At 48.3% G+C, this 24,395-nt stretch overlaps 1 protein-coding gene across 4 annotated transcripts in view; it reads right to left on the minus strand.

Moving 5' to 3' along the window:
• Positions 1 to 24,395, minus strand: part of tnr (tenascin R (restrictin, janusin)) — a 1,257,678-nt gene that overhangs the window by 1,007,717 nt on the left and 225,566 nt on the right. For all 4 annotated transcript variants that reach the window (XM_085982119.1, XM_085982118.1, XM_085982121.1 and 1 more), the window contains exon 7: positions 17,283 to 17,552. In XM_085982119.1, the coding sequence (XP_085838245.1) occupies positions 17,283 to 17,552 (270 nt within the window). The remainder of the gene's footprint in view (positions 1 to 17,282; positions 17,553 to 24,395) is intronic.

The following is a 24,395-nucleotide window of genomic DNA, read 5'->3' on the forward strand; positions in this document are numbered from 1 at the left end:
GGCTCACTCTAAACTGTCCCATTAAACACTCCCAGGGCTGGTACAGCACTCGTTAAATACAGAGTGACGCTCCCTCTACAATGTTCCATCAAATACTCTCAGGGCCAGTGTAGCACAGGTTAGGTACAGCATAATGCTCCCTCTACATTGTCCCATCAAAGAATCCCAGGGCAGGTACAGCATGGGTTAGATAGAGAGTAAAGCTCCCTCTACACTGTCCTGTCAAAACCTCCAAGGGCATGTACTGCACTGGTTAGCTACAGAGTAAAGCTCCCTCTACACAGTCCCATCAACCACTCCCAGGGCAGGTACAGCACAGGTTAGATACAGAGTAAAGCTCCCTCTACACTGTCCCATCGAACACTCCCAGAGCAGGAACAGCACAGGTTAGATACAGAGTAAAGATCCCTATATACTATCCCATAAAACACCCCTAGGGCAGGTACAGCACGGGTTAGATACAGAGTAAAGCTCCCGCTGCACTGTCCCATCAAACACTCCCAGGGCAGGTACACGACGGGTTAGATACAGAGCAAAGCTCCCTCTACACGGTCCCATTAAACACTCCCAGGGCAGGTACAACCCGGGTTAGATACAGAGTAAAGCACCCTCTGCACTGTCCCATCAAACACTCCCAGGGCTGGTACACCAAGGGTTAGATGCAGATTATAGCTCTCTCAACAATATCCCATCAAACACTCCCAGGGCAGGTATAGCACGGCTTTGATAAAGAGTAAAGCTCCCATTACACAATCCCTTCAAACACTGCCAGGGCAGGTACAGCATGGGTAAATACATAGTAAAGCTCCATCTCCACTCACCCTTCAAACACTCCCAGGGCAGGTACAGCATGGGATAGAAACAGAGTAAAGCTCCGTCTACAGTGTCCCATCAAACACTCCCAGGGCCGATACAGCATGGGTGAGATAAAGTAAAGCTCCCGCTGCACTGTCCCATCAAACAATCACTGGGCAGGTACTGCACGGGTTAGATACAGAGTAAGGCTCCCTATATACTGTCCCATAAAACACCCCTAGGGCAGGTACAGCACGGGTTAGATACAGAGTAAAAAGCTCTCTCCACACTGTTCCATCAAAACACTCCCAGGGCAGGTACAGCATTGTTTTGATAAAGAGTTAATGTCCCTCTGCACTGTCAAATCTAACTCACCCAGGGCAGGTACAGCATGGATTAGATACAGAGTAAAGCTCCCTCTACACTGCCCCATCAAACACTCCCAGGGCAGGGGCAGCATGGCTTAGATACCGAGTAAAGCTCCTTCTCCACTGTCCCATCAAACACTCCCAGGGCAGGTACAGCACAGGTTAGAGACAGAGCAAATCTCCCCTTATACTGTCCCATCAAACACTCCCAGGGCAGGGACAGCATGGCTTAGATACAGAGTAAAGCTCCTTCTACACTGTCCCATCAAACTCACCCAGGGCAGGTACAGCACGGGTTAGATACAGAGTAAAGCTCCCTCTACACTGTCCCATCAAACTCACCCAGGGCAGGTACAGCACGGGTTAGATACAAAGTAAAGCTCCCTCTACACTGTCCCATCAAACACTCCAACGGCAGGTATAGCATGGGTTAGATACAGAGTAAAGCTCCCTATATACTATCCCATCAAAAACCCCATGGCAGGTACAGCAGCACGGGTTAGAAAAAGAGTAAAGCTCCCATTACACAGTCCCATCAAACACTCCCAGGGCAGGTATAGCACAGGTTAGATACAGAGTAAAGTTCCCTCTATTTCAATTCAATTTCAATTCAATTTCAATTTTATTTGTCACATAACCAAATACAACAAGTGAAATCCAGTCAGTGAAATGCTTTTTTCTTAACGAGCCGAGCGCACAAAGCAGCAAAGGACACTTAGCTGCCTGGTACGCACGGAGCCCGCAAGGACTGCAGCCATCTTCATCGGCGTGATCACAATAGGGTCCGCTCTTGCCTCGCTTCGCCTTTCCCGCACTCCTGCCCGACAATCTTCAGCCGCCGTGGTACCGACGTCCCGGGGCCTGCTTCTCCCTGGCTCTCCTTCCACCTGGTCTGACCTCCGAGCCTCCCGCGGTGTCCGACCTTCCAGGGCCTGCTTTTCCCGCCCTCGGTCCGCTGGCCGCCTCCCCTCCTACCGGTTCGACCTCCGAGCCTCCCTATACTGTAATGCTCCCTCTACACTGTCAAATCAAACACTCCCAGGGCAGGTACACGACGGGTTAGATACAGAGCAAATCACCCTCTGCACTGTCCCATCAAACACTCCCAGGGCTGGTACACCATGGGTTAGATACAGATTACAGCTCTCTCGACAATATCCCATCAAACACTCCCAGGGCAGGTATAGCATGGGTTAGATAGAGAGTAAATCTCCCTCTACACTGTCCTGTCAAAACCGCCAAGGGCATGTACTGCACGGGTTAGCTACAGAGTAAAGCTCCCTCTACACTGTCCCATCAAATACACCCAGGGCTGGTACAGCACTGGTTAGATAACGAGTAAAGCTGCCTCTACACTGTCCCATCGAACACTCCCAGGGCAGGAAAAGCACAGGTTAGATACAGAGTAAAGCTGCCTCTACACTGTCCCATCGAACACTCCCAGGGCAGGAAAAGCACAGGTTAGATACAGAGTAAAGCTCCCTATATACTATCACGTCAAACACCCCTAGGCAGGTACAGCAAGTGTAAGGTCCAGAGTAAAGCTCCCATTGCACCATCCCATCAAACACTCCCAGGGCAGGTACAGCACAGGTTAGGTAGAGAGTAATGCTCCCACTACACTGTCAAATCAAACACACCCAGAGCAGGTACAGGACGGGTTAGATCTAGAGTAAAGCTCCCTCTACACTGTCCCATCAAACACACCCAGGGCAGGTACAGCAAAGATTAGACAGAGAGTAATGCTCCCTCTACACTGTCCCATCAAACACTCCCAGGGCAAGTACAGGACAGCTTAGATACAGAGTAAAGCTCCCGCTACACTGTCCCATCGAACAATCCCAGGGCAGGAACAGCACGGATTAGATACAGAGTAAAGCTGCCTCTACACTGTCCCATCAAACACTCCCAACGCATGAACAGCACAGGTTAGGTACAGCTTAAAGCTCCCTTCATACTGTCCTTTAAAACAATCCCAGGGCAGGACCAGCACAGACTAGATAAAGAGTAAATCTCCATCTCCACTCTCCCTTCAAACATGCCCAGGGCAGGTACAGCATGGGTTAGATACAGAGTAAAGCTCCCTCGACACTGTCCCATCAACCACAGCCAGGGCAGGTACAGCATGGGTTAGATACAGAGTAAAGCTCCCTCTACACTGTCCCATCAAACACTCCCAGGACCGATACAGCACGGGTGAGATAGAGTGAAGCTCCCTCTACAATGTCCCATCAAACACTCCCAGGGCAGGTACAGCACGGGTTAGATACAGAGTAAAGGTCCCGCTGCACTGTCCCATCAAACACTCCCAGGGCAGGTACAGCAGGGATTAGATACAGAGTAAACCTTCCATTACACAGTCCCTTCAAACACTCCCAGGGCAGGTAGAGCACAGGTTAGATACAGAGTAAAGCTTCCGCTACACTGTCCCATCAAACACTCCCAGGCGAGGTACAGCATGGGTTAGAGAAAAAGTAAAGCTCCCTCTACACTGTCCCATCAAACACTCCCAGGGCAGGTACAGCATGGGTTAGAAAAGAGTAAAACTCCCGCTACACTGGTGCATCAAACACTCCCAGGGCCGGTACAGCATGGGTGAGATAGAGTAAAGCTCCCTCTACACTGTCCCAGCAAACACTCCCAGGGCAGGTACAGCACGGGTTAGATACAGTGTAAAGGTCCCGCTGCACAGTCCCATCAAACACTCACAGGGCAGCTACAGCAGGGATTAGATACAGAGTAAAGCTTCCATTACACAGTCCCTTCAAACACAGCCAGGGCAGGTACAGCATGGGTTAGATACATCGTAAAGCTCCAACTCCACTCTCCCATCAAACACTCCCAGGGCAGGTACAGCACGGGTTAGATACAGAGTAAAGCTGCCTCTACACTGTCCCATCAAACACTCCCAGGGCACGAACAGCACAGGTTAGGTACAGCTTAAAGCTCCCTTTATACTATCCTTTAAAACAATCCCAGGGCTGGACCAGCACAGATTAGATAAAGAGTAAAACTCCATCTCCACTCTCCCTTCAAACACACCCAGGGCAGGTACAGCATGGGTTAGATACAGAGTAAAGCTCCCTCTACACTGTCCCATCAACCACAGCCAGGGCAGGCACAGCATGGGTTAGATACAGAGTAAAGCTCCCTCTACACTGTCCCATCAAACACTCCCAGGACCGATACAGCACGGGTGAGATAGAGTGAAGCTCCCTCTACAATGTCCCATCAAACACTCCCAGGGCAGGTACAGCACGGGTTAGATACAGAGTAAAGGTCCCGCTGCACTGTCCCATCAAATACTCACAGGGCAGGTACAGCAGGGATTAGATACAGAGTAAAGCTTCCATTACACAGTCCCTTCAAACACTGCCAGGTCAGGTACAGCATGGGTTAGATACATAGTAAAGCTCCAACTCCACTCTCCCATCAAACACTCCCAGGGCAGGTACAGCACGGGTTAGATACAGAGTAAATCTCCCTCTACACGGTCCCATCAAACACTCCCAGGGCTGGTACAGCACTCGTTAAATACAGAGTGACGCTCCCTCTACAATGTTCCATCAAATACTCTCAGGGCCGGTGTAGCACAGGTTAGGTACAGCGTAAAGCTCCCTCTACACTGTCCCATCCAACACTCCCAGGGCAGGTACAGCATGGGTTAGATACAGAGAAACGCTATCTCTTCACTGTGCTTTCAAACACTCACAATGCAGGTACAGCATCGGTTAGGTAAGAGTAAAGCTCCCGCTTTTTAAGTGTATATTAAACTGTTGGGGAGTTTAAACCGGAAGTAGAATCCGGGTATAAAAGGGGCGGGACTAGTGCTTGTGCACGGAGTGCTGTGCATTGAGTGCTGCTAGAGTTTGGTAAGAGGGAGAGTTCGGGCAAGTGGGAGGTGAGGGTGTGTTTTTTGTTCTGTTTTGTTCCCCACTCCCAGGCTTAGACAGCACTGCGGAAGCGGAGCAGCGAGACGAGTCAACCAAACAGGCCCCACAGACAGCATTCAAGGAGGAGGTTGGTGATCAGCTGGTTGGTTGGTTTTCTTCCTTCTCTTTTATTCCTTTAAGTTGGTAAGTCCTATTGAATAGTGGTGTAATAGTATCATCTATATCAGGGCAGAGGGTCTTCATAACTAATAATAATAAATTTAATTAATTACATAGATATGGGCTAACAGGTGATGTGTCACTGTTGCAAAATGTGGGAGCTGGTGGACCCCATTGAGGCTCACGGTGATTACATTTGCGATAAGTGTTTGCTGCTAGAGGAACACAAGCTCCATGTTAAAGAGCTTGAGACCGAGCTTCAGACACTGCGACACATCAGGGAGGGGGAGAAGTTCCTGGACTCTATGTTTCAGGAGATGGTCACAACTATGACATTAATTAATGCAGATGTAATCCGTGGTCAGGGACAGGACAGTGTGACTACGAGTGAGGCAGGTACAGGGATCCAGGAGGCAGTGTTGATGGAGCTGCAGCCCTTGCTCTTGTCAAGCAGGATCGAGGTTCTTACTCCCTGTGAGGGCGGGAGCGGGGACTGCAGGGAGGATGAGCAACCTGGCCACAGCACCGTGGTACAGGGGGCCATTCAAGTGGAGGGAGTAAAAAGAAATGTTGTAGTGGTAGGGGATAGTATCATTAGGGGGATAGATAGGGTTCTCTGCAGTCAAGAGCGGGAGTCCCGAAGGCTGTGTTGCCTGCCCGGTGCCAGGGTTAAGGACATCTCTTCTGGGCTGGAAAGAAACTTGGAGTGGGAGGGGGAGGATCCAGTTGTCGTGGTCCATGTTGGTACAAACGACGTAGATAGGACAAGGAAGATGGTTCTGTTAAAGGAGTATGAGCAGCTAGGGGTCAAATTAAAAAACAGAACCTCAAGGGTAATAATCTCTGGGTTATTACCTGAGCCACGAGCGAATTTGGCTAGGATAAATCAAATTAAAGAGTTAAATGCGTGGCTCAAAGACTGGTGTGGGAGAAATGGGTTTTGCTTCTTGGGACACTGGCGCCAGTACTGGGACAGGAGGGAGCTGTTCCGTTAGAACAGACTCCACTTGGCCAGTGCTGGACTAGAGTCCTGGCGAATTATATAACTAGGGCTGTAGAGAGGGCTTTAAACTAATTAGTGAGGGGGAGGTTTCCAGAGAGCAAATAATAGAAATGACAATGGTGAAGGTCATAGACTTAGGTAGCAGTGGGGGAATTAAAAAACAGAACGTGTCAGGAAGGGACAGAAGGTATGGAGTAAAAAGTAAAGTACTAAAAGGGGAAAAAACAGGAACTAAGTGTCACAAAACATATTTGAAAGTTCTTTATCTGAATGCACTTAGCATTCGTAACAAAATGAATGAGTTAACGGCACAAATAATGACATATGGGTATGATCTTGTGGCCATTACAGAAACATGGCTGCAGGGTGACCATGACTGGGAATTAAACATACCAGGTTATTTAACAATCAGGAAGGACAGGCAGGATAGGAGGGGAGGTGGGGTGGCTATGTTAATAAAGGAAGGAATCACTATAATACAGAGAAATGATATTGGGTCAAAGGAGCAGGATAGTGAAACAGTTTGGGTAGAGATAAGGAATAATAAGGGGAAAAAAACACTAGTGGGCGTAGTCTATAGGCCTCCGAACAGTTGCAACTCTGATGGACGGAGTATTAATCAGGAAATAGTTGAGGCTTGTAATAAGGGAACAGCTATAATTATGGGGGATTTTAATTATCATATTAACTGGACAAATCAAATTGGGCAGAGCAACCTTGAGGATGAGTTAATTGAGTGTATTAGGGATGAGTTTCTTGAGCAGTATGTAACTGAACCGACCAGGGGCAAGCAACCTTAGATTTGGTCCTGTGTAATGAGACAGGATTAATTAAAAATGTCCTAGTAAAGGATCCCCTTGGAATGAGTGACCATAACATGGTTGAATTCCATATTCAACTGGAGGGTGAGAAGGTTGGATCTCAAACAAGCGTGCTGAGCTTGAATAAAGGAGACTATGAAGGTATGAGAGCGGAATTGATTAGAGTGGACTGGGAAAATAGATTAAAGGGTAAGACGGTACATGATCAGTGGTGTACATTTAAGGAGTTATTTTACAACTTCCAAAAAATATATATTCCACTGAGGAAAAATGGGTGTAAAAGAAAAGATAGCCATCCGTGGCTAAGTAAAGTAATTAAGGATAGTATTCGACTAAAAACAAGGGCATATAAGGTAGCCAAAACTAGTGGGAGGATAGAAGATTGGGAAGTCTTTAAAAGACAGCAAAAAATAACTAAAAGATTGATTAAGAAAGGGAAGATAGATTATGAAAGTAAATTAGCAAAAAATATAAAAACAGATAGCAAAAGTTTCTATAGTTATACAAAAAGAAAAAGGGTGGCTAAAGTAAATGTTGGTCCCTTAGAGGATGAGACCGGGAAATTAATGGTGGGAAACATGGAGATGGCAAAAACGCTGAACAATTATTTTGCATCAGTCTTTACGGTAGAGGACACTAAGAATATCCCAACACTGGACAAACAGGGGGCTCTAGGGGGGGAGGAGCTAAATACAATTAAAATCACCAAGGAAGTGGTACTTGGTAAAATAATGGGACTCAAGGCGGATAAATCCCCTGGACCTGATGGCTTGCATCCTAGGATCTTGAGGGAAGTGGCGGTAGGGATTGTGGATGCATTGGTAATAATTTTCCGAAACTCCCTGGACTCAGTTAAGGTCCCAGCAGATTGGAAAACTGCTAATGTAACACCCTTATTTAAAAAGGGTAGTAGGCAGAAGGCTGGAAACTATAGACCTGTTAGCCTAACATCTGTGGTTGGTAAAATGTTAGAGTCCATTATTAAGGAGACAGTAACGGGACATTTGGATAAACATAATTTAATAGGACAAACTCAGCATGGTTTCATGAAGGGGAAGTCATGTTTGACAAATTTGCTTGAGTTCTTTGAGGAAGTAACATACAGGGTGGATAAAGGGGAACCAGTGGATGTAGTGTATTTAGACTTCGAAAAGGCATTTGACAAGGTGCCACACAAAAGATTATTGCTCAAGATAAAAAATCATGGGATTGGGGGTAATATTCTGGCGTGGGTGGAGGATTGGCTCTCTAACAGAAAGCAGAGAGTTGGGATAAATGGTTCATTCTCAGACTGACAACCAGTAACTAGTGGTGTTCCACAGGGGTCAGTGCTGGGTCCCCAACTCTTTACAATCTATATTAACGATTTGGAGGAGGGGACCAAGTGTAACATATCAAAGTTTGCAGATGATACAAAGATGGGATGGAAAGTAGTGAGTGAGGAGGACATAAAATCCTGCAAAGGGACATAGACAGGCTAAGTAAGTGGGCAGAGATTTGGCAGATGGAATACAATACTGGAAAGTGTGAGGTTATGCACTTTGGCAGGAAAAATCATAGAGCAAGTTATTATCTTAATGGCAAGAAACTGGAAAGTACTGTTGTACAAAGGGATCTGGGGGTCCTGGTGCACGAAACTCAAAAAGTTAGCATGCAGGTGCAGCAAGTGATCAAGAAGGCCAATGGAATGTTGGCTTTTATTGCTAGGGGGATAGAATATAAAAACAGGGAGGTATTGCTGCAGTTGTACAAGGTATTGGTGAGACCGCACCTGGAATACTGCATACAGTTTTGGTGTCCATACCTAAGAAAAGACATACTTGCTCTCGAGTCAGTACAAAGAAGGTTCACTCGGTTAATCCCGGGGATAAGGGGGTGGTCATATAAGGAGAGGTTGAGTAGATTGGGACTCTACTCATTGCAGTTCAGAAGAATGAGAGGCGATCTTATTGAAACATATAAGATTGTGAAGGGGCTTGATTGGGTGGATGCGGTGAGGATGTTCCCAATGATGGGTGAAACTAGAACTAGGGGGCATAATCTTAGAATAAGGGGCTGCTCTTTCAAAACTGAGATGAGGAGAAACTTCTTCACTCAGAGGGTGGTAGGTTTGTGGAATTTGCTGCCCCAGAAAGCTGTGGAAGCTACATCATTAAATAAATTTAAAACAGAAATAGATAGTTTCCTAGAAGTAAAGGGAATTAAGGGTTACGGGGAGCGGGCAGGAAATTGGACATGAGTCTAGGTTTGGAATGGTCATGGCCCTGTGGGTAGTGGAGTGGGCCCAGGGGCCGTGTATCCTGGTTCTGCTCCTACTGTGTTCTAATTCTGTGTTAGATTTCAGGACATGGTTTTATTCCTGTTCCTGGCTGGGGTGCAGATCGCCTTTACAGAAGGTAGGTACTGTAGAAAATATAGGGACAGAGTGATCTCCTGGACGAGTTTCGATCGCCTAGATGGGTCGGAGAGGAATTTCCCAGATTCTTTTCACCCAAATTGGCCATTGGGTTTTTTATCTGGTTTTTCGCCTCTCCCGGGAGATCACATGGGTTCGGGTGGGATGGAGAGTGATAGAAGATTTGAGGTTAGGATCAGATCAGCCATGATCTTATTGAATGGTGGAGCAGGCTCGAGGGGCCGATTGGTCTACTCCTACTCCTATTTCTTATGTTCTTATGTTCTTATGTACACTGTCCCATCAAACACTCCCAGGACAGGTACAGCATAGGTAAGACACAGAGTAAAGTTTGTACTACACAGTCCCATCAAACACTCCCAGGGCAGGTACAGCACAAGTTAGATGCAGAGTAAAGCTCCCTCTACACTGTCCTTTCAAACTCTCCCATGGCATATACAGCACGGTTTAGATAAGGAGTAAAACAATTTCTACACTGCCCATCAATCACTCCCAGGGCAGGTACAGCACGGGTTAGATAGTGAGTAAAGGTACCTCTACACTGTCCTATCAAACATTCCCAGGGCAGGTACAGCATAGGTTAGACACAGATTAAAGCTCGCTCTACACTGTCCCATCAAACAGTCCCAGGGCAAGTAGAGCACAGATTAGATACAGAGTATAGCTCCCTCTAAACTGTCCCAACAAACACTCCCAGGGCAGGTACAGCACATGTTCGATACAGAGTAAAGCTTGCTCTGCACTGTCCTTTCAAACACTCCCAGGGCAGGTACAGCACGGTTTAGATACAGAGTAAAGCTCCCATTGCACTATCCAATCAAGCACTCCCAGGGCAGGTACAACAAGGGATAGATACAGAGTAAAGCTCACTCTACACTGTCCCATCAGATACTCACAGGGCAGGTACAGCACAGGTTAGATACAGAGTAAAGCTCCCGCTACACTGTCCCATCAAACAATCCCAGGGCAGGATCAGGAAGGGTTACATACAGAGTAAAGCTCCCTCTACACTGACCCATCAAACACTCCCAGGGCAGGAACAGCACAGTTTAGTTTCAGATTATAGCTCCCTGTATACTGTCCTTTCAAATACTCCCAGGGCAGGAACAGCACAGACTAGATAAAGAGTAAAGCTCCCTCGACACTGTCCCATCAAATACTCCCAGGGCATGTACAGCATGGGTTAGCTACAGAGTAAAGCTCTTTCTACACTGCCCATCAAACACTCCCAGGGCAGGTACAGCACGGGTTAGATAGTGAGTAAAGCTACCTCTACACTGTCCTTTCAAACACTCCCAGGGCAGGTACAGCACGGGTTAGATACAGAGTAAAGCTCCCTGTACTCTGTCCCATCAAGCACTCCCAGGGCAGGTAGAGCACAGGTTAGATACAGAGTAAAGCCCACACTACACTGTCCCATCAAACAATCCCAGGCGAGGTACAGCATGGGTTAGATACAAAGTAAAGCTCCCTCTACACTGTCCTATCAAACACTCCCAGGGCAGGTACAGCATGGGTTAGATAAGAGTAAAGCTCCCGCTACACTGGCGCATCAAACACTCCCAGGGCCGGTACAGCACGGGTGAGATAGAGTAAAGCTCCCTCTACACTGTCCCAGCAAACACTCCCAGGGCAGGTACAGCACGGGTTAGATACAGAGTAAAGGTCCCGCTGCACAGTCCCATCAAACACTCACAGGGCAGGTACAGCGGGGATTAGATACAGAGTAAAGCTTCCATTACAAAGTCCCTTCAAACACTGCCAGGGCAGGTACAGCATGGGTTAGATACATAGTAAAGCTCCAACTCCACTCTCCCATCACTCACAGGGCAGGTACAGCAGGGGTTAGATACAGAGTAAAGCTCCCGCTACACTCTCCCATCAAACAATCCCAGGGCAAGAACAGCACGGATTAGATACAGAGTGAAGCTGCCTCTACACTGTCCCATCAAAGGTAGAGCCAGATGATGTAGGCGGGGTTTTAAATGAATTTTTTGCATCTGTGTTCACTATGGAGAAAGACGATGCAGACATAGAAATCGGGCAAGGGGACTGTGACATACTTGAACATATTAGCATCGAGAGGGAGGAGGTGCTAGCGGTTTTAGCAGGCCAAAAAGTGGATAAATCCCCAGGCCCGGACGAGATGTATCCCAGGCTGCTGTGGGAGGCAAAGGAGGAGATTGCAGGGGCTCTGACACAAATTTTCAGAACCTCTCTGGCCACAGGGGATGTACCAGAGGACTGGAGAACAGCTAACGTAGTACCATTATTCAAGAAGGGTAGCAGGGATAAACCAGGGAATTACAGGCCAGTGAGCCTAACATCTGTGGTAGGGAAATTATTGGAAAAAATTCTGAGGGACAAAATTAGTCTCCACTTGGAGAGGCAAGGATTAATCGGGGATAGTCAGCATGGCTTTGTCAAGGGTAAATCATGTCTGACAAATCTGATTGAATTTTTCGAGGGGGTGACTAGGTGTGTGGATGAGGGAAATGCTGTGGATGTGGTTTACATGGACTTCAGTAAAGCTTTTGACAAAGTCCTGCATAGGAGACTGGTCAAGAAGGTAAGAGCCCATGGGATCCAGGGTGCCTTGGCGCGTTGGATCCTAAACTGGCTGAGTGGCAGGAGGCAGAGGGTGATGGTCGAAGGTTGCTTTTGTGACTGGAAGCCTGTGTCCAGTGGGGTACCTCAGGGATCGGTGCTGGGTCCCTTGCTGTTTGTGATCTACATAAATGATCTGGATGAGAATGTAAAAGGTATGATCAGTAAGTTCGCAGATGACACGAAAATTGGTGGGGTGGTAAATTGCAAGGAGGAAAGCCTCAGGCTACAGGACGATATAAATGGGTTGGTCAGATGGGCGGAAAAGTGGCAAATGGAATTTAACCCTGAAAAGTGCGAGGTGATGCATTTTGGACAGACAAATAAGGCAAGGGAATACACAATGAGTGGTAGGACCCTAGGAAGTACAGAGGGTCAGAGGGACCTTGGTGTACATGTACATAGATCTCTGAAGGCAGCGGAACAGGTAGATAAGGTGGTTAAAAAGGCATATGGGATACTTGCCTTCATTAGCCGAGGCATAGAATATAAGAGCAGGGAGGTTACGATGGAGCTGTACAAAACGCTGGTGAGGCCACAGCTGGAGTACTGTGTGCAGTTCTGGTCGCCTCACTATAGGAAGGATATGATTGCTTTGGAGAGGGTGCAGAGAAGATTCACCAGGATGTTACCTGGGATGGAGCGCCTCAGCTATGAAGAGAGGCTGGACAGGCTGGGGTTGTTTTCCTTGGAGCAAAGAAGGCTGAGGGGGGACCTGATTGAGGTGTACAAAATGATGAGGGGCATAGATAGGGTAGATAAAGAGGAACTTTTCCCCTTAGTAGGGGGGTCAATAACAAGGGGGCATAGATTCAGGGTAAGGGGCAGGAGATTTAGAGGGGATTTGAGGAGGAACTTTTTCACCCAGAGAGTGGTTGGAATGTGGAACTCAATGCCTGAAAGGGTGGTAGAGGCAGGAACCCTCACAACATTCAAGAAGCATTTGGATGAGCACTTGAAATGCCATTGCATACAAGGCTATGGACCAAATGTTGGAAAATGGGATTAGACTGGACAGGGATGGATGGGCGGTGCAGACACGATGGGCCGAAGGGCCTCTTTCTGTGCTGTAAAACTCTATGACTCTATGACTCTATGACTCCCATGGCATGAACAGCACAGGTTAGGTACAGCTTAAAGCTCCCTTTATACTGTCCTTTAAAACAATCCCAGGGCAGGACCAGCACAGACTAGATAAAGAGTAAAGCTCCATCTCCAGTCTCCCTCCAAACACACCCAGGGCAGGTACAGCATGGGTTAGATACAGAGTAAAGCTCCCTCTACACTGTCCCATCAACCACAGCCAGGGCAGGTACAGCATGGGTTAGATACAGAGTAAAGCTCCCTCTACACAGTCCCATCAAACACTCCCAGGACCGATACAGCACGGGTGAGATAGAGTGAAGCTCCCTCTACAATGTCCCATCAAACACTCCCAGGGCAGGTACAGCACGGGTTAGATACAGAGTAAATCTCCCTCTACACGGTCCCATCAACCACTCACAGGGCAGGTACAGCAGGGGTTAGATACAGAGTAAAGCTCCCATTACACAGTCCCTTCAAACACTTCCAGGGCAGGTACAGCATGGGTTAGATAGTGAGTAAATCTACCTCTACACTCTCCCATCAAACACTCCCAGGGCTGGTACAGCACTCGTTAAATACAGAGTGACGCTCCCTCTACAATGCTCCATCAAATATTCTCAGAGCCGGTGTAGCACAGGTTAGGTACAGCATAAAGCTCCCTCTACACTGTCCCATCAAAGACTCCCAGGGCAGGTACAGCATGAGTTAGATAGAGAGTAAAGGTCCCATTACACAGTCCCTTCAAACACTGCCAGGGCAGGTACAGCACAGGTTAGATACAGAGTTAAGCTCCCGCTACACCATCCCGTCAAACACTCCCAGGACAGGTACAGCATAGGTTAGACACAGAGTAAAGTTTGTACTACACAGTCCCACCAAACACTCCCAGGGCAGGTACAGCACAGGTTAGATAGAGAGTAATGCTCCCACTACACTGTCAAATCAAACCCTCCCAGAGCAGGTACAGCACGGGTTAGATACAGAGTAACGCTCCCTCTACACTGTCCCATCAAACACTCCCAGGGCAGGTACAGTACAGGTTAGATGCAGAGTAAAGCTCCCTCTACACTGTCCTTTCAAACTCTCCCATGGCATATACAGCACGGTTTAAATAAGGAGTAAAACAACTTCTACACTGCCCATCAAACACTCCCAGGGCAGATACAGCATGGGTTAGATAGTGAGTAAAGCTACCTCTACACTGTCCTATCAAACACTCCCAGGGCAGGTACAGCATAGGTTAGACACAGATTAAAGCTCGCTCTACACTGTCCCATCAAACAGTCCCAGGGCAAGTAGAGCACAGATTAGATACAGAGTAAAGCTCCCTCTAAACTGTCCCAACAAACACTCCCAGGGCAGGTACAGCACATGTTAGATACAGAGTAAAGCTCCCTCTACACTATCCTTTCAAACACTCCCAGGGCAGGTACAGCATGGGTTAGACACAGAGTAAAGCTCGCTCTACACTGTCCCATCAAACACTCCCAGGGCAGGTACAGCACAGGTTAGGTACAGATTAAAGCTACCTCTACACTGTCCTTTCAAACACTCCCAGGGCAGGTACAGCACGGGTTAGATACAGAGTAAAGCTCCCATTACACTATCCAATCAAGCTCTCCCAGGGCAGGTACAACAAGGGTTAGATACAGAGTAAAGCTCACTCTACACTGTTCCATCAGATACTCACAGGTCAGGTACAGCACGGGTTAGATACAGAGTAAAGCTCCTGCTACACTGTCCCATCAAACAATCCCAGGGAAGGGTTAGATACAGAGTGAAGCTCCCTCGACACTGACCCATCAAACACTCCCAGGGCAGGAACAGCACAGTTTAGTTTCAGATTATAGCTCCCTGTATACTGTCCTTTGAAACACTACCAGGGCAGGAACAGCACAGACTAGATAAAGAGTAAAGCTCCCTCGACACTGTCCCATCAAGTACTCCCATAGCAGGTGCAGCACGTGTTAGATGCAGAGTAAAGCTCCCGCTAAACTGTCCCACCAAACTCTCCCAAGGCATGTACAGCATAGGTTAGACACAGATTAAATCTCGCTCTACACTGTCAAATCAAACACTCCCAGGGCAGGTACAGCACGGGTTAGATAGTGAGTAAAGCTACCTCTACACTGTCCTTTCAAACACTCCCAAGGGCAGGTACAGCACGGGTTAGATACAGAGTAAAGCTCCCATTACACTATCCAATCAAGCACTCCCAGGACAGGTACAACAAGGGTTAGATACAGAGTAAAGCTCGCTCTACACTGTCCCATCAAACAATCCCGGGGCAGGATCAGGCAGGGTTAGATACAGAGTAAAGCTCCCTCTACACTGTCCCATCAAACACTCCCAGGACAGGTACAGCACGTGTTAGATACAGAGTAAAGGTTCCTCTACACTGACCCATCAAACACTCCCAGGGCAGGAACAGCACAGTTTAGTTTCAGATTATAGCTCCCTGTATACTGTCCTTTGAAACAGTCCCAGGGAAGGAACACCACAGATTAGATAAAGAGTAAAGCTCTTTTGACACTGTCCCATCAAATACTCCCATGGCAGATACAGCACGGGTTAGGTTCAGAGTAAATCTCCCTCTGAACTGTCCCATCAAACACTCCCAGGGCATGTACAGCATGGGTTTGCTACAGAGTAAAGCTCTTTCTACACTGCCCATCAAACACTTCCAGGGCAGGTGCAGCACGGGTTAGATAGTGAGTAAAGCTATCTCTACACTGTCCTATCAAACACTCCCAGGGCAGGTACAGCATAGGTTAGACACAGATTAAAGCTCGCTCTACACTGTCCCATCAAACACTCCCAGGGCAAGTTGAGCCCAGATTAGATACAGAGTATAGCTCCCTCTAAACTGTCCCAACAAACACTCCCAGGGCAGGTACAGCACATGTTAGCTACAGAGTAAAGCTCTTTCTACACTGCCCATCAAACACTCCCAGGGCAGGTAAAGCACGGGTTAGATAGTGAGTAAAGCTACCTCTACACTGTCCTATCAAACACTCCCAGGGCAGGTACAGCATAGGTTAGACATAGATTAAAGCTCGCTCTACACTGTCCCATCAAACTATCCCAGGGCAGGAACAGCACAGGTTAGATACACAGTAAAGCTCCCTCTACACTGTCCCCTCAATCACTCTCAGGGCAGATACAGCATATGTTAGATACAGAGTAAAGCTTCCTCTACACTGGTCCATCAAACACTCCCAAGGCATGTACAGCATAGGTTAGATACAGTGTAAAGCTCGCTCTACACTATCCCATCAAACACTCCAGGGCCGTTACAGCACGGGTTAGATACAGAGTAATTCCCTTCTACACTGTCCCAGGAAACACACCCAAGACAAGTACAGCACGGGTTAGATATAGAGTAAAGCTCCCTCTACACTATCCCATCAAACACTCCCAGGGCAGGTACAAAGTGGTTTAGATACAGTGTAAAGATCCCTCTACACTGTCCTATCAAACACTCACAGGGCAGTTACAGCCTGTGTTAGATACAGAGTAAAGCTCCCTCTACACTGTCCTTTCAAACGCTCCCAGGGCAGGTACAGCATATGTTAGATACAGAGTAAAGCGCCCGCCAAGCTGTAATAAACTAAATTGAGTGTTGATTCTTTTGGAATGGATTATTTGGGAAACCTATCAATGAAAGCTCAGTTTGAATGTGGATCAGTCCATGAGAAACCGTAGAAAAACATGGATATTCATGAAAAGAAAGTAATTTGGCAATTCCAGCACCCAGAAATACACCCACATTCATACATGATGATTCAAGCACATGGGAATACACACACATTCATACATGTTGCTCTAGACAAACACTCAGAGTCATGAACTGTGGTAATCTGGGTGACATCAATTGCTGTGCATGAGAGTGCCTCCAATGAGAGGTGGGAATCTAGCACACTTTCATTCAGAGGTGTAGGTGGCTCTCGCACTTTACACATACACACGCACACCTGCAGACACACACATGTACACACACACACACACACATGTGCACTCACACACGTGTACACACACACGTACACACACATATGTGTACACACACGCACACACACGTGTACACACACATACATGTACACATACAGTCACACACGTGTACAGAGATGCCTTTACCTGTGGTAAAGGCAGCAGTCACGGGCTGGCTCTGTCCGTGCACATGGATGCCTGTGACTGCCACCTGGTACTGTGAGGCGGGTCTCAGGTTCTGCAGGGAGTACTGGCTCAGTGTAGGCTGTAATCTCAGTATGGTCTTCTCACTCATCCCACTGGCTAGTCCGTATGACAGCAAGATGTGGTCGACATGGGCTCTTGGAGGTGCCCATTCCACGAAGGCGAAAGTATCAGCCACCTCCCTGATGGTGATCTGATTCGGTCCGTCAATCACTGAACACAGAAAGAAACAGGGAGCTGTATCCAACACTCTGCTCAATACACACATGGAACCCACAACCAATGAGGCCAAGCCCGCTGGGAGACAGTGAGAAATGGAGCAAATTTGGTCTGAGACTAGCTCCAGACAGAAGACTGCTTCGGGTTCTTTATTCATTCTCAGCATGTGGGCAGCTCTGGCTAGGCCGGCATTTATCCCCATCCCTAGTTGCCCTGAGAAAGTCGTGCTGGGCCTTCTTCTTGACCCGCTTATGGCAGTTTGATACAACTGGGTGACTACTTCAGAGATCAGTTGAGTCAACCATGTTGGTGTGGGACTGGTGTCACATACAGGCCCAGACCGGGTAAGGATGGCAGGTTTCCTTCCCTAAAGGACATTAGTGAACCAGCTGGATTTTTACAACAATCCGACAGCTTCATGGTCACTTTTACTGTTACCAGATTCTTATTTCCAGATTTTTAAAACTGAAGTCAAATTCTCAAACTGCCCACGGTGGAATTTTAACTCACATTCTCTGGATTATTAGTCCAATAACTAAACCACTACACTACCATACCCTGTGAATGTGCTGAATTTAATCAAGGTACCATGGAATATGTAATTCTGTGATGTTCTTATTTTGTTTAAAACATTATTTTGCACATTAGAAAGTTCAATTAATGAGACAAATGTGAATCACAGAATCTTACAGCACTGAAGGAGGCCATTTGGCCCATCGTTCCTGTGCCGGTTATATTGAAATAGCTCTCCAATTAGTCCCACTCCCCTGCTCTTTCCCCATAGACCTGCAAATTTTACGTTTCAAGTATTTATCCAATTCCCTTTTCAAAGTTACTATTGAATCTGCTTCCAACGCCCTTTCAGGCAGCGCATTCCAGATCACAACAACTCGCTGCATAAAAACATTCTCCTCATCTCCCCTCTGGTTCTTTTGCCAATTATATTAAATCTGTGTCCTCTGGTTACCGACCCTCAAAACCTCCCTAATTTTGAACACATTCATTAAATTCGCCCTTAATCTTCTCTGTTCTAAGGAGAACAATCCCAGCTTCTCTAGTCTCCCCACATAACTGAAGTCCCTCCTTCTGAGTCAGTAGGTTCTGGTTAAAGTCCCACTCCAGAGACTTGAGCACAAAATCGAGGCTGACACTCCAGTGCAGTGCTGAGGGGGTGCATTAAAATGGCAGATCAGCATCTTGCAGCTCCAGCTCAAGCTCCAGGTTCCTGCAGCATCTGACATTCCTCAATCTCACCAATATATTCATTTATTCCAGCCTTCAGCTGATTTTGAGATACCCTATTAACTGGTATGCATGAACCATCTATCAGGAGTACTGAGGGACTGCTGCACTGTCAGTCTTTCAGATGAGATGTTAAACCGAGGCCCAATCTGCTCTCTCAGGTGGATGTAAAAGATCCCACAACACTTTTCGAAGAAGAGCAGGGAAGTTCCCCCAGTGTCCTGGCCAACATTTATCGGTGGCATTTTAACGCAGGTTTGGCTTTAATTGCCCGGCAGCGGAAATGATCAGGACCCGCATGATGCGATCTCAACTCAAGTATTTAAAGGGCCAGTCCAAAGATGGAGTTTGAAGTTTGCACAAAGAGAGGGAGAATTTTTATGATGGATTCAGGATGGGCAAAGGCTGTGCCCCGATTTAATGACGCCTCCCTTGATGTGCTGCTGGGGTCAGTGAGGAGCCGGCAATAGATACTCTTCCCCAGCAATGGGAGAAAGATACCTGCAGCCGACACCAAGAAGGAGTGGTTGGAGGTGGCCCAGGAGGTCAGCAGCTGGAGCATTGTGCCAAGCTCCTGGATTCAGTGCAGGAAGCACTTTAATGACCTAACCAGGTCAGGAAAGGTGAGTACAGTTGCACATTCACCTACATCTGGCTGTGCACATCACACCACTCCATAACTCTGCCTTCTCAAGACCACTCCAGCACATCACTCCTCACACCCACTTACCTTGCAGGTAAACCCATCCTTCTCTGTCTATGTACTCCTCACATCCTCATTTATCCATCCACCACTGGCACTCACCCTCATCCTTATGCAATGTCATGCCTCTCTCTGACAATCACCCTCACCAAATGCACTGCATCCATTGGGTGAACACATGCCATTACACTGACTCATAGGTCTGTTCTTTCCCCCGTTGCAGGAGAAGAGAGAACAGAACACCAGGGAGAGGGAGGGAACCGGAGGTTGGTCTCCACAGATCTCGCAGCTCACAACTACAGAGGAGGAAGCACTGGAGATAAGTGGAGTTTCAGGGTCCCTGGCCGTCGGAGGTGGGGAAACAGGGTGCTCCCAGCTCCCTGGTGACACAATTAAATATCAGCGACCCACATGTCATACAACACTTAGTCATGTTGACTTGATTTCAACAGCAAGTGAAATATGATCAGCTCCATAAGGATGAGTTGCAACATTCTTACCTTGCCTGGACTAATTCATATCCTTTCTCTCCGGCAGGGCCTACCCGTGTGCAGCAGCCGTCACTGGACCTTGCGGACAACGAATCCTCAGAGGAGCTGTGTCCCTCTGAGGGAGCACCGTCACAGTACTTATTCTTGCCATGCACCAGCTCAGATACTAGCACAGTGGTGGGACCAGTTAGATAGTTAGGTTTTCATCTGGTGACTCATACTTCACAAGTGAGCAAGAGCAGATGCTGGTGGCAGGGACAGCAATGGAAAGTCTGTTTCAGAGGGTGCAGCCCTCTCCAAGTTTTGCTCAGCTGGACACAGATGCTGTGCCCCGGGGGCCGTCGCTGGAAAGGAGGATCATTGAGCAGCATCAGAGAATGTGCGATGCACTGACAGGCCTTCCAAGCAGACTGTCCATGATTGTCGAAAGAATGGAGGAGTCTGCCTCAAGCATGAGTGGATTGATGTCACATGGCATTGCGACGATGTCTTCTTCCATGGATAGAGTGGCCAGCTCCATGGAACATCAAATGCTCCAATCAAATGAGTCCATGCACACCTTGACCACGGCCGTGGAGACTCTGGATGACAACATGTTTCCCGCCTTAAATAGGATGACAGATACTTTAGCCTTGGCCTTGCAGCACCGCACTGATCTGCATCAAAGTTCTCTCCACCACAGTTCTAGCAGGGAACAGTGGCTGGGCCATGAGAGGGATGATGGTGAAAGGGGATATGGAAGTGGGGACTCCAGTCAAAGCATTTGCACTTCTCATCCGGTGCACCCCCCAGCCAGTACTGGACATGTTGCCTCGTGTCCCGATGGCTGAGTCTGCCCAGAGGTGCAGGTGGAGCAGTCTCTGGCAGGGCTCTCACCGGCTCCAACACCCAGAGGTCATTTTCCAAGAGGATCTCCGCAGTCAGAGCAGGGATGTGAGCAGCTACCTCTGCTGAAGCCACAGGGGTTGCACCAAGTAGGAGTGGTAGGAAAAGGAAGAGTAAAGATTTGTAGTTGCATGAGGACATGCACATAGGTGTATGAGAAAATGTTGTGTTGTTAAGTCTTGCCTATTCTTGGTTGCCGGGTGGCAAGTCGCCTTTTAACATGCTTGATGATGAATGGGAAGACATGAATTGACTGGGGCCAATGTGGGGATGTGCAAGGGGTGGTTTGGTGAGTCCCAGGACTGCTTTGTGTCAGTGGGATTGGGAAGGTGCGAGTGTCCGTTGGATGTGACTGTTACATCAGGTGGTAAATAACTGAACTTTACAGCTATAAGGGAATCCCTGGCAGCAATCTGAGTGAATGGTGCTGCCAGCTTCCTCCTCCTCGGAATCCAAGCCTCTTTGCTGTAATATGTTGTGAAAAGTGCAGCAAACCACCACCATTCTAGACACCCTGGCTGGAGCGTACTGAAGGGCGCCTCCAGATCTGTCCAGGCACCTTTTTTTATTCGTTCCTGGGATGTGGGCAAGGTCAGCATTTATTGCCCATCCCTAAATTGCCCTTGAGAAGGTGGTGGTGAGCCATCTTCTTGAACTGCTGCAGTCCTTGTGGTGAAGGTTGTAGCGGTTGTATGCAATTGAGTGGCTTGCATATTGTCAACCACATTGCTGTGGGTCTGGGGTCACAGATAGGCCAGACCGGGTAAGGAAGGCAGATTTCCTTTCCTAAAGGACATTAGTGAACCAGATGGGTTTTTACGGCAATCTAATAGTTTCACAGTCGTCAGTACTGATATTAGCTTTTTGTTCCAGATTTATTTAATTAACTGAATTTAAAGTCCCCAGCTGCTGTGGTGGGGTTGGAACTCACATGAGATCATTAGTCCAAGCCTCTGGACTACTAGTCCACTAAGCTAACCCCTGTGCTACCGTTTCCTTTGTGCTTCTGCAGCATACACATCTGGTGATCATCTGTACCGCTCTTGGGCTTCATTGGTGGGGTTTCTCACAAGTGTTGTCAGCCAGGTTTGCAGTGGATATCCCTTGTCTCCAAGCAGCCACCCCTTAAGTGTGCTTGCAGGCCCAAAGAGCTCAGGGTGCTTGGACTGTCACAGGACAAAAGCATCCTGGCAGCTGCCGGGAGTCTTGCACACGCCTGCAGAAATATCTTTGTGTGGTTGCACACCAGCAGCACATTGGGTGCATTGATGGAATGGAATCACTTGCGGTTGACTAGTACTCCTGGTTGATCTGGGGGTATGCGGATTTCCATGTGTGTGCAGTCGATGACGCCCTGCACCTGTAGGAAGCCAGCCAGAGCCGCAAACCCGATTGCCCGCTCATTCTGACTGGCGTCATTACAGGCTAAGTTCACACACCTCCCAGCCATGGCAAACAAGCCACCAGTGACCTGCCTTCAGCATTTGTGGGCTGCCGACTGGGAGATCCTGGATATGTCTCCAGCAGAGCCCTGGAAGGATCTGGAGGCAAAGAAGTTGAGGGCAGTGGTGATTTTCACAGCCATTGGTAAGGCGTGGCCACCAGGTTCAGCAGGGAGCAGGTCTCTGTAGTGTATGTAACCGTTCTACCTTTAAGAGAACTATTGTATGTAACCGTCCACCTTTAAGAGAACTATTTTAGGTGTTGCACTACTTTATCTTGGCTGCGGTATACTGTAATACCGGTGGTGACCACACCGGTATATAAGTGCTGTGTAATGAGTGATTGGGCAGATTCGCCCTGACCTTCGAATAGTAAAGTCCTGTTAAAGTTTACTCTTGTAGTCTGTGTAATAATTTGCAATATAACACACAGATTTTACAGTGGCGACGAGTTCGATCTTACCCTGCGGCAGCGATACATCCGAAGCAGTTAACGAGCGTCGAGAAGAGGCATCCGCCCTCGTCGTTCTGCTGAGAGAAGACTCGAGTCTGCAGAGCAAGGAAGAAGGAAGAATTCAGACACGAAGCCTTCCATCAGCAACAGGCAGTGATTGTCCCTTCTGTCACGGTGGTGAGTGAGCCGATCAGCCACGAGAAGCAAGTCGGCCACGTTGACTGTGAGTCGGGGGGAAATAAAAAGAAATGGAGGATAAGGGCGGTGAACTCGACCACGGTCGGGGGAAAGGAGCCGGACAGAAGTCGGGGCCAGAGACGCTGAGACTGGGGCAGCATAGGGCACGGAAGCCGCAGTACAAGCGGGAACGCAGCCGGTGTGAGAGACCGGGCTACAAGCGGGAATGCAGCCGGTGTGAGAGACCGGGCTACAAGCGGGCTGGGAGACGCAACAGCGTCGTGAGACAGCTCGACCGCGACCGGCGAAAAAGGCCGGGCAGCTACCGAGGCCGCGAGGCGCTGCGACCGGGATCGTAAGGCGCAGGAAGAAATAAAAAAAATAATAAATAAATAAAACCGCGGAGAACTCAGCCGCAGCCGGGGGAGGAAAGGACCGGACTGCGAGAGGGCTGGGAGGCGTGATTGGAAGCCGCTGAGGGAGAGACAGAGCCCGAGCGAGCGGGAGAGATAGAGCCCGAGCGAGGGGGAACGGAACTGAGCGAGGGAGACCGAGCGAGATTCCGCCCAGCGGCTGGAACTGTTCGCCGCCAACGGGTTGTCCCCAGCGCCGGTTGCCCTGCCGAGAAAAGGGAACAAGGAACGCACTGAAGCCGGCGCGCAGGCTGCGAACCCCGAAAGCCAGCGGTCGTCGCCCGAGAGCAAAGCTTACCCCTCCCGCCAGGGGAAGAAACGCGGGAAGCCGCCAGTAGGCGGGGAAGAAGACAGGAGCGGGAAACTGCCATTTTGAAAGTGGGCGGGGAAGAAGACAAGCGCGGGAAACCGCCATTTTTGGAAAAAAAAAGTAACGAACAAATTCGTTGTTGTTTCTCAGAAAGATATTGAAGATGCCTAAGCATGGTAACATCAACGACTTCGATTCCGAGGTGGAAGATTGGGCCACGTATGTAGAACGCATCGAGATATATTGTGAGGCCAATAAAATAGCAGATGATGATAAAGCTCTAACCTTACTAAACTCAATGGGGGCGAAGACATACGGGCTATTGAAGCATCTTCTATCACCAGCTAAACCGGCGGATCAGACTTTCGCTAATATTGTTGCTGTCCTGAAGGATCGTTTGAACCCCACACCGCTGATGTTGGCGGAACGATTCAAATTTTATGCGAGAACGCAACGGAAAGAGGAAAGCAACGCGGAATACTTGGTTGAACTGCGTAGATTAGCGAAATACTGTCAGTTTGGGGAAAATCTGACAGAGGCATTGAGAGACAAGTTCGTGTGTGGGTTGTCGAAGGAAGGAACACAAAAGCGACTGTTAGACGAGAACGATCTTACACTTGATAAGGCTGTCCTTATTGCAGCATCGCACGAAGCCGCAGCGAGAGGCACTGCAGAAATGCAGCTGAAGGCAGCGGTACTCAGCGTGGATCAAATGACTTC

Source organism: Somniosus microcephalus, chromosome 3 (assembly GCF_052327205.1).
Source record: "Somniosus microcephalus isolate GS21.2 chromosome 3, FLI_Smic_1.0, whole genome shotgun sequence".
Lineage (NCBI taxonomy): Eukaryota > Metazoa > Chordata > Chondrichthyes > Squaliformes > Somniosidae > Somniosus > Somniosus microcephalus.